The sequence below is a fragment of the Podarcis cretensis genome, assembly GCF_951804945.1.
Source record: "Podarcis cretensis genome assembly, chromosome: 1".
NCBI classification, from domain to species: domain Eukaryota; kingdom Metazoa; phylum Chordata; class Lepidosauria; order Squamata; family Lacertidae; genus Podarcis; species Podarcis cretensis.
Genome location: NC_137170.1, coordinates 98,400,039 through 98,412,353, shown reverse-complemented (window position 1 = coordinate 98,412,353; position 12,315 = coordinate 98,400,039). Strand labels below are relative to the sequence as shown.

At 41.6% G+C, this 12,315-nt stretch overlaps 1 protein-coding gene and 1 long non-coding RNA gene across 3 annotated transcripts in view; one reads left to right on the top strand and one right to left on the bottom strand.

The window, feature by feature from the left end:
- Nucleotides 1-60: 60 nt before the first annotated feature.
- Nucleotides 61-12,315, bottom strand: part of GPR39 (G protein-coupled receptor 39) — a 132,857-nt gene continuing 120,602 nt past the window's right edge. For both annotated transcript variants that reach the window (XM_079993871.1, XM_079993872.1), the window contains exon 3: nt 61-600. In XM_079993871.1, the coding sequence (XP_079849997.1) occupies nt 74-600 (527 nt within the window). In that variant the 3' untranslated portion in view covers nt 61-73. The remainder of the gene's footprint in view (nt 601-12,315) is intronic.
- On the top strand, nt 596-2,571 carry LOC307226549. Its single transcript, XR_013843491.1, has 2 exons — nt 596-804; nt 1,348-2,571. It is a non-coding gene; the product is annotated as an uncharacterized lncRNA (long non-coding RNA).

Below are 12,315 nucleotides of genomic sequence, written 5' to 3'. Positions count from 1 at the left end.
TTATTTATTTCAAAGAAAAATAATCCAATTTTTAGCATACTGTCTCATCCGGCTCTGGTTTTTTAATGTGGATTCACAGTTCATGTTCACAAGGTCCATTTTGGTTAGCAGGGCTAGGATCTGTGCAAGTCTCCAGTGGCATCGTTTTCACATTCAGCTCCAGTGATTCAAGACTCAATTTCTGCAAACTGCAGCCAGGCTTGGTTTCGCTCTGAAAAGTACTTAAGAAAACCTTGTTAGCGCTCTTGGTGGAAGACTTGCGCATGGCGGATGACGCGAAGATCAATGGGCGTCGCGAGCGGCTGCTATCGGCTGCAGAATTCAAATTGGCTCTTAAAAGCTTCTGTTTGTTGGCGTGTTCCAGTGTCAGGCGACAGCGGAGGACCTGAACAAACACATTCCGGAACTGCTGGGAGGAGATATTGTACAGGAGCGGGTTCACGACAGAGCTGAGATAGAAGAACGTATCTGCTATAGGGAGCAGGGTGATGTACGCTCTGAAGTAGGGGACTGTCCAGTCCTGCTTAGGTCTAGCAGCAGCCATGATCCTTCGAACTTGATTTGGCAGCCAGCATATTGCCAGTGAGGCAACGATCAATCCTGCAAGCAAAGAAAGAGGGAAGAGAAAGCATGTGAAAACAAATCATAAAATATTTAGTATCAGTTCTGCACTTACCGGCTAGGAAATGACACCAATTTTTCAGTGTTTTGCCTGACAGCTTCTTCTGCCAGTAGCAAAATTTGTTCCAAGGAAGGGGAAAAGAAGGAGCAGAGTGAGGGGAAAAAGCAAGCCACTGATTCAAGGTCACTGCAGTCTGTGCTCTGATAAGTATTATATAATATTTAACACAGCATTTCTCTTTACTCCTTGGCATTGGTTATGTTCAAAGACATTGTGTTTCAGCGATAGTGCATTCCTCAAAAAATTATATATATTTTTCTCGTTCCTGCTCCCTTCCCTTTTCCTTCATCCCCCCTCAATTATTAAAAAAAATACAGCCATATTAGAGCAGGCAATACCCAAAAGATGACCAGATTCTGTTTATATTTTACAATACAAATATGCATACAACTGTATATTTGGCATTATTTTTGGTAACTTTTCTCTTACAAAAGATATTTTTACGTACTGTGTGAATGGCTCTTTAGGATAAGGAGCATATAATGGGCTTTCCAGGAAAAAAAAAATCCAGTAGAATTAAAATATAAAGTAATATGGCACAGGAAAAAAACATTCAAGTGCAATGGAAATGGCAAATAGTTGCAGTTAATATGAAGTATGTTCAAAACTTTGATATCCCATGCATTTTGTAGTCACCTATAAACATATTTTCTCCACTTTATTAGGCCCTGGAGTTTTGTTTTGTTTTTCAACACGTTAGATTTGTCCTTGATCCAGTACCAGGCCCACACAACGGCAGCTAATTGCTGGTTGCAACAGGGGAACGTCTCCCAGGTACTTGTAGTGCTTCATCTGCTATAGCTGACAGAAACACTTTTATATAGAGCTTTAAAATATTCAGTGTCCTTCCCATTCATTATCTTGCATACAATGGAACCTATGAGGTAAGTCGCTGTTATTGCTGCCACTCAACAGAAAATGACTTGCTTTGAAGCTCAGAATGGTGGTGAGTCTTGAACCATGATTGTAGTTCAGCCTCTTAGGCTGCAATCCTAACCCCATTTACCTAGGAGGCGGCGCCATTGATCGTGCTTTTAGCTGGTAGACTACAATGGGAGTTGAACACACGCACGGTCTAGAAAACAGCCAATGTCTATTAGTTCCAGTTTAAGTATGCAAGGATTGCAGCCCAAGTTGCACTGAACACAGTAGGACCAACTTCCAAGTAAAAATGCATTGGATTGTGCTTTTAAATTTTGATTGGTAATGTTTCTCTAACAGGAATCTCTTCCAAGAAACTGGATAGTATTAAAATGAATGTACTTGGAGCCCCTTTTCTTTTTTCAAGGATGCACTCAGTGGTATGGGGGAAAGTGTTTAAAAAATTCTGTTTAATTATTAAACTCCTCTATAATGCAATTCCAAAGTTTTCAGCCTCTTTACCCTGCAATGGTGTTCCTTGTTTTGCAGTAAATGTGCCTTATGTGTAAAACAAAACACTTTCATAAGAGAGGTTCCCCAACCATTGCAAATGTTACATTGATTTGTGCATTTTGCACCATGCCGTTTACTTAAGCTCCTATTTCCTCTAAGGCTAGTTACTCAACTCAGCCTGCTTCTTTGGCAAGAGCACAAGCATTTACTCTTGCCAAAATTAATCTGGACTCGTATCTAATCACTATTATATGGGAACACTAAAATAAAAAAGGTTAGAATAATTGAGATGTCCAGGATTCAAAATGGAAAAGAAAGATTGTTGTCTCGAGGAATGTAAAGGAATTTGATAATGCCGATAGAATAAATATGAATGTATATTGAAGTAGTGGGAAATTTTGGCCAGCACCTTGGAAGAGCCAGGATTGAACATAACCTTTGTGTGATAGTAGTTTTGTGAACCTTTTTGTTTTGAATGTTTACTTTTGGTTAATAAAAGAGATTAATTTTTGTAACTGAGAATTTTCCATTAATCAAAACCTTTCTGTATTTGCCGTGCTCATTACTACACCGTATATAAACACACAAATGTGTACAGTTTTAATGCCAAGGGACAGTTTTGCAACAGCAGACATCTTGGTGCGTTTGGTTTCGCAGACAGGAAAGTAACAGCTGGTGAACAAGATTGCCAGAGGCAAAGAGCAAACAGCATCCGTTTGCATTCCCTAACCAAAATCAAACTGGACTGGTAGTTGCATCTTACTTGACCACTGGTGACATGGTAGCATGATAGCACCATCCTCTACCACACCTGAGGGTAATAGGTTGGCATAGCAGGTCATATAGCATGCACAGGTCTATCTTTCAACACCTCCCCTCCCCAGGCAGCTGTTTGCCTAACAGTTGGGCTACCCCCCTGCTGGTGAGCAAGGTTAAAAGGACTTAAACAGAAGGAAAATGTCATTTTGTCATTTTCCTCACTGGTGCTTAAGAACACATGACTAAGTTTGTAGATATTATCCCTGTTTTGCATCTTCCTATTATTCTCAATCATCCTCATGGCAACAGCTGCCCATAGCAGACGCAAGGTAGGTCCACTGTTTCTTTGCCAGCTCCTAATTAGTGCATAGATGGTATAAAGCACACACACAAAATGTCCTAACAATGAATGTGATGCCCTTGTGTTTCTAGTAGCACATAGAAGATGGGATTGTGAGAAGTCGCTTAATTACTTCAAATATTGGAGCCCAAACAGACAAGCAGAAGAGTCATGTGGAGACTGCTTTTACTAGACTGTATGTACCATTTCATACAAAACACATTCACACATCACACTACTGAACCATGGTTTGTTTTGTACTTGTTACCATCACTACTCACAAACTAATTTGCAAGGCTGCAAAACCATGGTTTTTTAGGAGCTTCTTTGTAAATCAGTGTGTTTGCTGAGATTTGCTTATGATTTCAAAAACCATATAGTTAGGGCAATTGCTCTGCCTCAAAAGGCTGCTTGCTGTCCAGTGATAGGAATGTATTTGACTCTGAATGCTGAGCAAATGGAAAACAAAAGCATTCAAGAATTCTAAACCATGGTTTCCTGTTATACTGTGGAATTAAATGATGGTGTGAGCTGTTAGTTATGTTTAGCACAATCATAGCTTGTTCTGTTCTAATGTCTAAATTGAATCAGAAAGTAAAGAACTGCATTTTGAATGTTCCCATGACCATACAAAATTAGGCCTTGTTTTTAACATGCAGGAAGTCTCTGTACATGCATGCAAACGTGTGTGTGAGTGTACGTGTGTACATGTGTACACTTACCTATTCAAACAAATGCTTCCTAGCTCTATTTAGAAATTTACCTATTCGTTTAAATAGCAGAAACTGAACCAGGTGATGGTTCTGATTGCATGTGTTCCCTGTTCCACTGCAATCCTATAAAAGTCTGCTCAGAAGGAAGTTCAATGGGACTTACTTCCTGGTAAATGTGTACAGGATTGTAGCCTATGCACACTAACCTAGGAGTAAGGCTCACTCCGTAGCAGTTATTTTGTAGTAGGTATGCATGATTGCAGTGTGAGTCTCTTTACCTCCTTTGCACTTGCTTCACTTCAGGTCTGTTTCCTTCCCTCTACTACAACAGACCTGCTTTTAAAACAGGCATTTCATCACCACTTGCTCTTTGATCATTCCTCATGTAAAAAGCACAATGAGGTCATGCCCTCACTCTTGTTTCTCTGTGCTGTCATAATCATTAACAAGAACTAAAGATCAATGAGGCATAGAATAGACGTCACTGAAGGCATGTAAATCTAACAAAGGTACTCTGTTTGTTTATTTTTAAGAAAAAAAAGGTGGAGCCAATGAACCTATTTCTCAACCTTTAGAATACTTTCAATTTAGGCCAGTAGCCAGAAATTTTGTGATAAGATGTGCAATCATTGTATTACAACAACAACAACAACAACAACAACATTTAATTAAATAACTTTATGAAGTTAGGGCCTTGGGCTATCCTAGTGCCTCTGTATTCATTGACCAAAACACTGGAAGGCAGGGTTGTTTTTCCTGAGAAAAAGCCATGCATGCCTTTCCCCCCAAGTAGAAGTGATACAAATATACATATCTATTTTTCGATTAAAGCTGAACATTAGGGCCCTAATCTAGGATGTTTATGAGGAGGCCACACCGCTGTGGCTATTGTGAAGGAAAAGGGGAAAAAGCAAAAGCAGGAAAAGTGGAAACAAAGGAAATAACATCGTAAGAGGCTGCTGGTTCAGGCCAGTGGCCCACCTATTCCAGCTCCTGCTCTCACTGTGGCCAACCCACAAGCAGGCCCTGAGCACAAGCAAACTATGTTCTCCTGCAGTTTCCAGCAAGTGGCATGCAGAAACATTACTGCCTCCATCCATGGAGATGGAGCATAGCCATAATGTTGTCCAATCAACCTTGCACAAGTTGCTGGCCACCAGTGCTTCATGTGGCAGTGAGTTACATAGTTTAACTATGTGCTGTGTGAAGAAGTACTTTCTTTTACCTTTGCTGGTCTTCCTTTGCTCACTGCTCACCCACTTTCTACATCCCTCCACCTGAAGAACTGACTATTTATTCCTGCTCTCTGCTGCCCTGGTCCACAATTCCTGGACCTCTCCTGTTATTCCCCCAACTGCTAAGCTTACTCAGGAGACTTTGGTGAAGTACCTTGTCTAAATAGCACATAGAGATGGTCCAGTTTCCATAGTGTGCTATCTTCTTTTGGACACTCTTGCAGAATATTAGGTTTGTGAGACAGATATGGCCTTTGCAGAAGACACACTGGCATAGTTTAAGCAAAGTTTGTTCTTCTATATGCTTTGTTATTTTAACAATACTTTCCACCATTTTTTCCAGCTAGCTGACCTGTAATTTCCAGGATCACCCCTAGATCACCCTTTTTAAAAAATGGTGTTTGTCATAACAGGAAGCTATGCTTTGGTTCAGACATAACAATCTTGCTCCCATGGTTTATGGAACCAAGAATGATTGTTGTCCCATATACTGTGATGCAAGAGTTCCAGAGTTTTGTTTCACTACAGTTTCCTGTGACTTTCAAACCAAGAAACTGCTTTAATCTATAAACTAGGCCAGGCATAGACAAACTCAGCCCTCCAGATGTTTTGGGACTACAACTCCCATCACCCCTAGCTAACAGGACCAGTGGTCAGGGATGATGGGAGTTATAGTCCCAAAACATATGGAGGGCTAAGTTTGTCTATGCCTGAACTAGGCTATGAAACAAGGATTGTGAAAGTCACTATACAATTCCCCCCCCCCTTTTCTTTTTTGTATGCAGTCACTTCAGGGCTAGTAGCAGGACAAGCCAGGCACACATCTAACTCAAGGAACCTGCTGTTGCTCCTGTTTGCTGCTGTTCACTCTAAGGAAGTGCAATGCCATAAACAAAGAAAATAGCAGCAAACTTTCCCTCTCCATCCAGGTAGCTGGGTGGATTGGGCCCCAAGGATAAGTCCAGCAAATTGATAGCGACAAAAGCATCAGAACATGTGGGATCATTCATTGAAGGCATCTTTCCGACGGCCCCTCAAAATCTGATCTGGCACTAAGTTAGATTTAGATATTGCTGAGGTTATTAGTAATGGGTTGGTTCTGCATATCTGTCATATATTTAAAATGATCTAGAATGCCCCATCATAATACAGTGGTACCTTGAGTCAAGTACTTAATTCGTTCCGGAGGTTCGTACTTAATCTGAAGCACCACTTTAGCTAATGGGGCCTCCTGCTGCTGCCGTGCCGCCGGAGCACGATTTCTGTTCTCATCCTGAAGCAAAGTTCTTAACCTGAATCACTATTTCTGGGTTAGCAGAGTCTGCAACCTGAAGCGTATGTTACCCGAGGTACCACTGTACCAGTTTTATACTATTTTGAATTCTACAGAGAGAGGAGTTTTCAGTACCACTGCCTTATTCTTACTAGAACGCTGCCCCTCCCAAGTTTTCCACAGTATCCAATGCATTATAACAGCTAGAGCATAACTTCAAGCTATCTTGCGGCAATTGGTTTAGGCCAACAGAAGGCAGGGAGATTTAATGCCTGTTAATCTGAGTTTTTTATTCTGCACCAACAAGGTATTTTATTGGCTTTTAAATTAAACACAGTCTCTCAAATTTACTGTTAATCTACCTTGAGTCTTCAGGGTTGTGTGGGTTATACATTTAATTAAATAAAAATATTGTTTTGGAACAAAATTCAAGCGGCCTGTCTCTTAGGTATTACAGACTGACACATTCACAGGGACAAATTACAATTTCAAAAACACACACACACCATTTGGACAATACTGTGTGCCAAAATTAGCATCCGGGACTATAAAACAAGACAAAAACACCGCATTACAGTCAGATTTTCTTCTTATCTATATTCTTGGCTTTGACCTTCACTGAGAGTATGAAATGTTGCACATGCAAGGTTCTTCCTTAGATTCTTCAGAAGGCACCAAACTGTTTGGTTGTACATTCAGCAAGTGAAAAATGAGTTGTTAGTAACCTTGCACGATACTGTAGAGGTTAGTCTTTCATGGGGCAGAAGGAAGGCTGTGTGTGTAAACTTTGTCATTTTTATAAGCACAAGTAATTGCTCATCTCTCTTCCTCAGGGGGAAAAAAGCATCCTTTGCTTTTGCAGAGATGTGAATAAACATGGCGGGAGGAAGAGGTGGCAGGCGGCTAGGCAGGCAGGGAAACCCCAACCCAAAACACTTTATGTTTTGGCTCAGATGCTTAGGAATTACCACAAGCCTCCAAGGGAAACTATTATATTCTCATTCAAGCCATAATACGATAGTGCATAAAATCCTTCCACTCTGTTTAATGTGCTGGTACAACCAATACAAACCTGAGTATGACAAACTGAGAGAGACCGAATAGGCTATGCATAGCAACTACTACTGCTTTATAAATGGGCAGAGTGGGCTTAAGTAATGCAGTGTGAACTTTTATGTAGGCCAGTAAAGCAAATGCTCTTATAACACAGGAAGCAATATTTTCTATTAGACTGAGCAGCTGCTCCATCTTAGAACCTATTCAGTGGTCAGGGGCTTAGTGTGCTTTCAGAATACTGCAAATCTAATCAGAAGGTAAGGAGAGAGGTAGTTTCATTCCCTCCCATCCAATTACTGTACCCAAACCACAACAGCCATTAGATGGCACATACTTTTAAGAGAAGCATTTGCAGGAACAAAGTGTCCATCTATAGCTTCAGCTTTTAACATAGTAAAAAACAAACAGTCTTTCACTTATATTTCTACTTTCCCCCTCCCTCCCTGTCTGCAAAAGGTGGCATGGTCCAGCCAAACATAAACACTTTTAAAACACTTTTAAGTTATAAAATATGCTAAGTTGATTTGTATCTCTATCTGTACTGTATATTTCTATATATATATATATATTGAATTGTGGTTGCCTATGGCTCTGAGTAGGGGACGCAGGTGGCGCTGTGGGTAAAAGCCTCAGCGCCTAGGGCTTGCCGATCGAAAGGTCGGCGGTTCGAATCCCTGCGGCGGGGTGCGCTCCCGTCGTTCGGTCCCAGCGCCTGCCAACCTAGCAGTTCGAAAGCACCCCCGGGTGCAAGTAGATAAATAGGGACCACTTACTGGTGGGAAGGTAAACGGCGTTTCCGTGTGCGGCTCTGGCTCTGGCTCTGGCCAGAGCAGCGATGTCACGCTGGCCACGTGACCCGGAAGTGTCTCCGGACAGCGCTGGCCCCTGGCCTCTTAAGTGAGATGGGCGCACAACCCCAGAGTCTGTCAAGACTGGCCCGTATGGGCAGGGGTACCTTTATGGCTCTGAGTAATAAAGATCCACTATCAACAAGTCCCAGTAATTTACAAGAAAGAGTTAAGGTCACCACTGAATCTTTCCATGCACATTAGTAAGACTTTCAGCGCATGGCTACACATGTCTACTCAGATGGTAAGCCCCACTGAGTTCAATGGGGTTTATTCCCAGGTAAGTCGGTCTAAAACGGCAGCCTTAAAAGTGCATTCCATAGTGCATGCTACTGGAAAGAATTTTTTTATTTTAAAAGTGCATGTTTAGGTTGGATTTTGTTCTACACAGTCCCAAAAGATTTGAGTTTTTAGACTCTCTACAGAAGCACAAAACCAGAGTAGAAGTCATTTTTCCTAAGGTTGCAGCAGAAACTACATTATTCAAAAATCATGGTTGCAAATAAAAATATTGCATATTGATGTAATGCAGCGTAAAACACATGTATCCAAAATGTTGATTATCCTAATGCCTTGTTGCCCCACACAGCATTTAAGACCTCATATAAGCAGATAATCCTACACCCAAGCCGGCTTATTACAAAAACCCATGGCGGTGCTCATGTTAAAATAAAAACAATGATCACAATTTATTAAATAGCATTCACACCAGCAAAACAGTTGCAGCAAAGTAAACGTAGCGTATTAAGTGCCAACAGCATAACTCTGCCTCACTGGCACAGAACAGAAGAAACTTGGCAGTCACTTTCCCCTTAACAATTCTTCCTTTTTATGACTCAACAACACTCCCTCAGGCAACAGGATTCCAAAATCAGCTCATTACTATCTGCATCTTTATTGAGGATTTTAAAATACATTCTAGAGAGCAGCATTCAAAGTACAGCGGAGAACACCGGATCATTTACTCACTCCAAGATTAATATGCATTCATCTTATGATGCTTTTAAAATGTTAAGTGTTGGGTTTTTTTAAAATGTTAAGTTTTAAGGTCTAAGCAAACCTTGTCTCACAGCAGCCTCTCCAGAGAGACCAATTAACCCATAGAACCTGAGTCATCTGATGAGTTAAAAACTGCTGCTGTTGTTAGGAGTGCTCAAATATTTATATCTGTATCTAATGCTGACCCCTGTTAACCATTTCCATAGTCACTTATATTTCAAGACTCCATTCCGGGTACCCCAATTACTTGTATGAGTCACAGGATATAGGTGATTCATTGGGACCAAGACCAACTCATTTACAAAAACAGTACTGGCATGAACAAGGTTAATTACCAAAAGGATTTTTTTGTCATTAAATTAATGGCACAAAAGAGGATTCCCAGCATCTGTTTATACACTGACATTTAAATGGTAATTGTCAGTGGAACATAAGCATATGGCTAGTTGCGTTCCGAGTGGACAAAAATGCACATGACTAAGTTTTAAAATTTTAGCTTTTCATTTACCTGACCTGGCTTTATATACCATAGTTAGGGATAAGTTGCGTCATTAGTCTCCTATCACCTTTCTGCATTATTTATATTTATAAAACCGGCATCATAAAATCCCCCAGTGGAGAGTTTATTTTTAAAATGTTATACAGTTCCATACCATGTGGCCACTTTTCATTTGCAGCTACTTGAATGTTCTTCAGCAAAGAGACAAGGCAGTGTGGTGGGAGAAAAGACTTTGAAAAGAAATCAGGAGAAAAGAGTAGAAAAGATCTAGGGATATTGGAGTAGTTTAAGAAAAGGGAGGAATCTGAATTAAAGAATCTGAATAAAGAATTACATGGACTCAATTTATGCTTGAATAAAAATTTGCAGTACTGAGGAGCTTTATGCTACTTCCAATACAGAAATGCACACAGCCTATGTCCCAATAATCCTATATTCCAATATAGGGGTGGGGGGCGCGGGTGGCACTGTGGGTTAAACCACAGAGCCTAGGACTTGCCGATCAGAAGGTCATCGGTTCGAATCCCCACGACGGGGTGAGCTCCGTTGCTCGGTCCTTGCTTCTGCCAACCTAGCAGTTCGAAAGCACAACAAAGTGCAAGTAGATAAATAGGTATCGCTCCAGCGGGAAGGTAAACGGCGATTCCGTGCGCTGCTCTGGTTCACCAGACGCGGCTTAGTCATGCTGGCCACATGACCTGGCTCCCTCGGCCAATAAAGCGAGATGAGCGCTGCAACCCCAGAGTCGGCCACGACTGGACCTAATGGTCAGGGGTCCCTTTACCTTTACAATGGTAAAGAATGTTCTATGCATATACAAGTTCCAATATTGCCCTGGAAAATATTTCTGCATAAGATCCTTGGAGAGCTGCTGCCAGTCAAAGCTGACAGTGCCACTGGGCAAGGTGAACAGTACAGACCTATAGATTCATAGGTTCACATACGTTTTATCATATACGCAAGAAGTATGTCACCATAGAGGTGAACCATTGATAACAAAGGTGGCTAACCTGTGGCACCGCAACTTTTGCTGAGCTACAGCTGCCATCAGCCCCCACCAGCATGGCCAATGGTCAAGAATAATGGGTGCTGTTGTCCAATATCTGGAGGGCACCTCTTTGGCTGCCCCTGAGGGAACCCCTACAGACTCTGTATGAACTATATGGTCAATTGAACAGAAGGAGGTAATTTCCCCTTATTCCTCTTAAAACTTCATTGACCATTGGACCCACTATTGGTCTTGTCTTCTTAATCCACTGGAGCCTGTCTTCACATGCAATGGAAGTACCTAACTCACCAAAGGCTCGATATTCATCAGCTACCCGCACTTGGTTTAGCTGGCCAGTCAAAGAAGTTTCCCGGGGTGGGGCTGCTGTTTCAGGCTGACAGCTTCTAGGAGCTACAGGTGAGAGCTGAGTACAGGGTAGGGGCCAAAGCTGGACAAACTATCCCAGAAGGAGCACAACATGTCCCCCCACCAGAGGTACTACCCCCCCTGCCCTAATACCCCATACACCCTGTAATGTAATTCTTTAAATTATGTGTATAGTATACCTGACCCATTCCAGTTTGTATCTCACCTTGAATGCTTCAACCTAGTCAAAGTTACAAAGAATTACACTGGCCATCAGGCTACAGTTCATATATATGCTAAACAACAAAGCACCTAATGATGGCAAATGGCAATGGAGCTGGTACATCATCCCTTTACATTTCTTTTCAGAGGTTATGCTTTGTTTACTCAAGGACAAATATTTGTAACAGCTAATTAGAAGCAAATTATATTGATAATGTTGGAAGTATCACAATTCATTAATCAGAGACATAATTATTGACTCTGCTTTACCTTTGTCAATATTTACAAAGGAAAATAAATTAGTGCATTAACTGAACCAACCTATCAACACACTCGGGTTTATGCCTATGTCTATATTTTAAAAAACTCAGAATTTCATTTGACTGTTTTGTAGTCTCAAATGTCACAACTTCCTTGAAAGAGACTCACATTCTAGAAGATATAACTGCTATATTATTGCACTACTATTTCTTCTGGCATCTTCCCAAAATTCATATTGTAAAATAGCTGCAAAGGAAGCATTTATTTATATTTTATTCTGCCCTTTTCCCAAGGACATGGAGCATATCTGGTTCACACACACCCTGCTCCATTTATCTCCATCATAGTCCTCTTAGGTTATACTAAGAGAGTGCAGCTTGCAGCCAGTGGCGTAGCGTGGGGGGTGCAGGGGGGGGGCGGCCGCACTGGGCGCAACATCTGGGGGTTAGGGTTAGGAGTAGGGTTAGGGGTAGCAAATCCACGGGTTAGGGGGCGCAAATCCACGGGTTAGGGGGCGCAAATTACTTGCCTTGCCCCGGATGCTGACAACCCACGCTACGCCACTGCTTGCAGCCAGCCTTCCAGTAAGGTTCATGGTTGAGTAGAGCATTGAACCAAGATCACTTTACGCTTGGTCTGGTACTCTAATCATACCACTACATAGGGTCAGATCACCTGCCTACCTTGCAATTACAGTGGA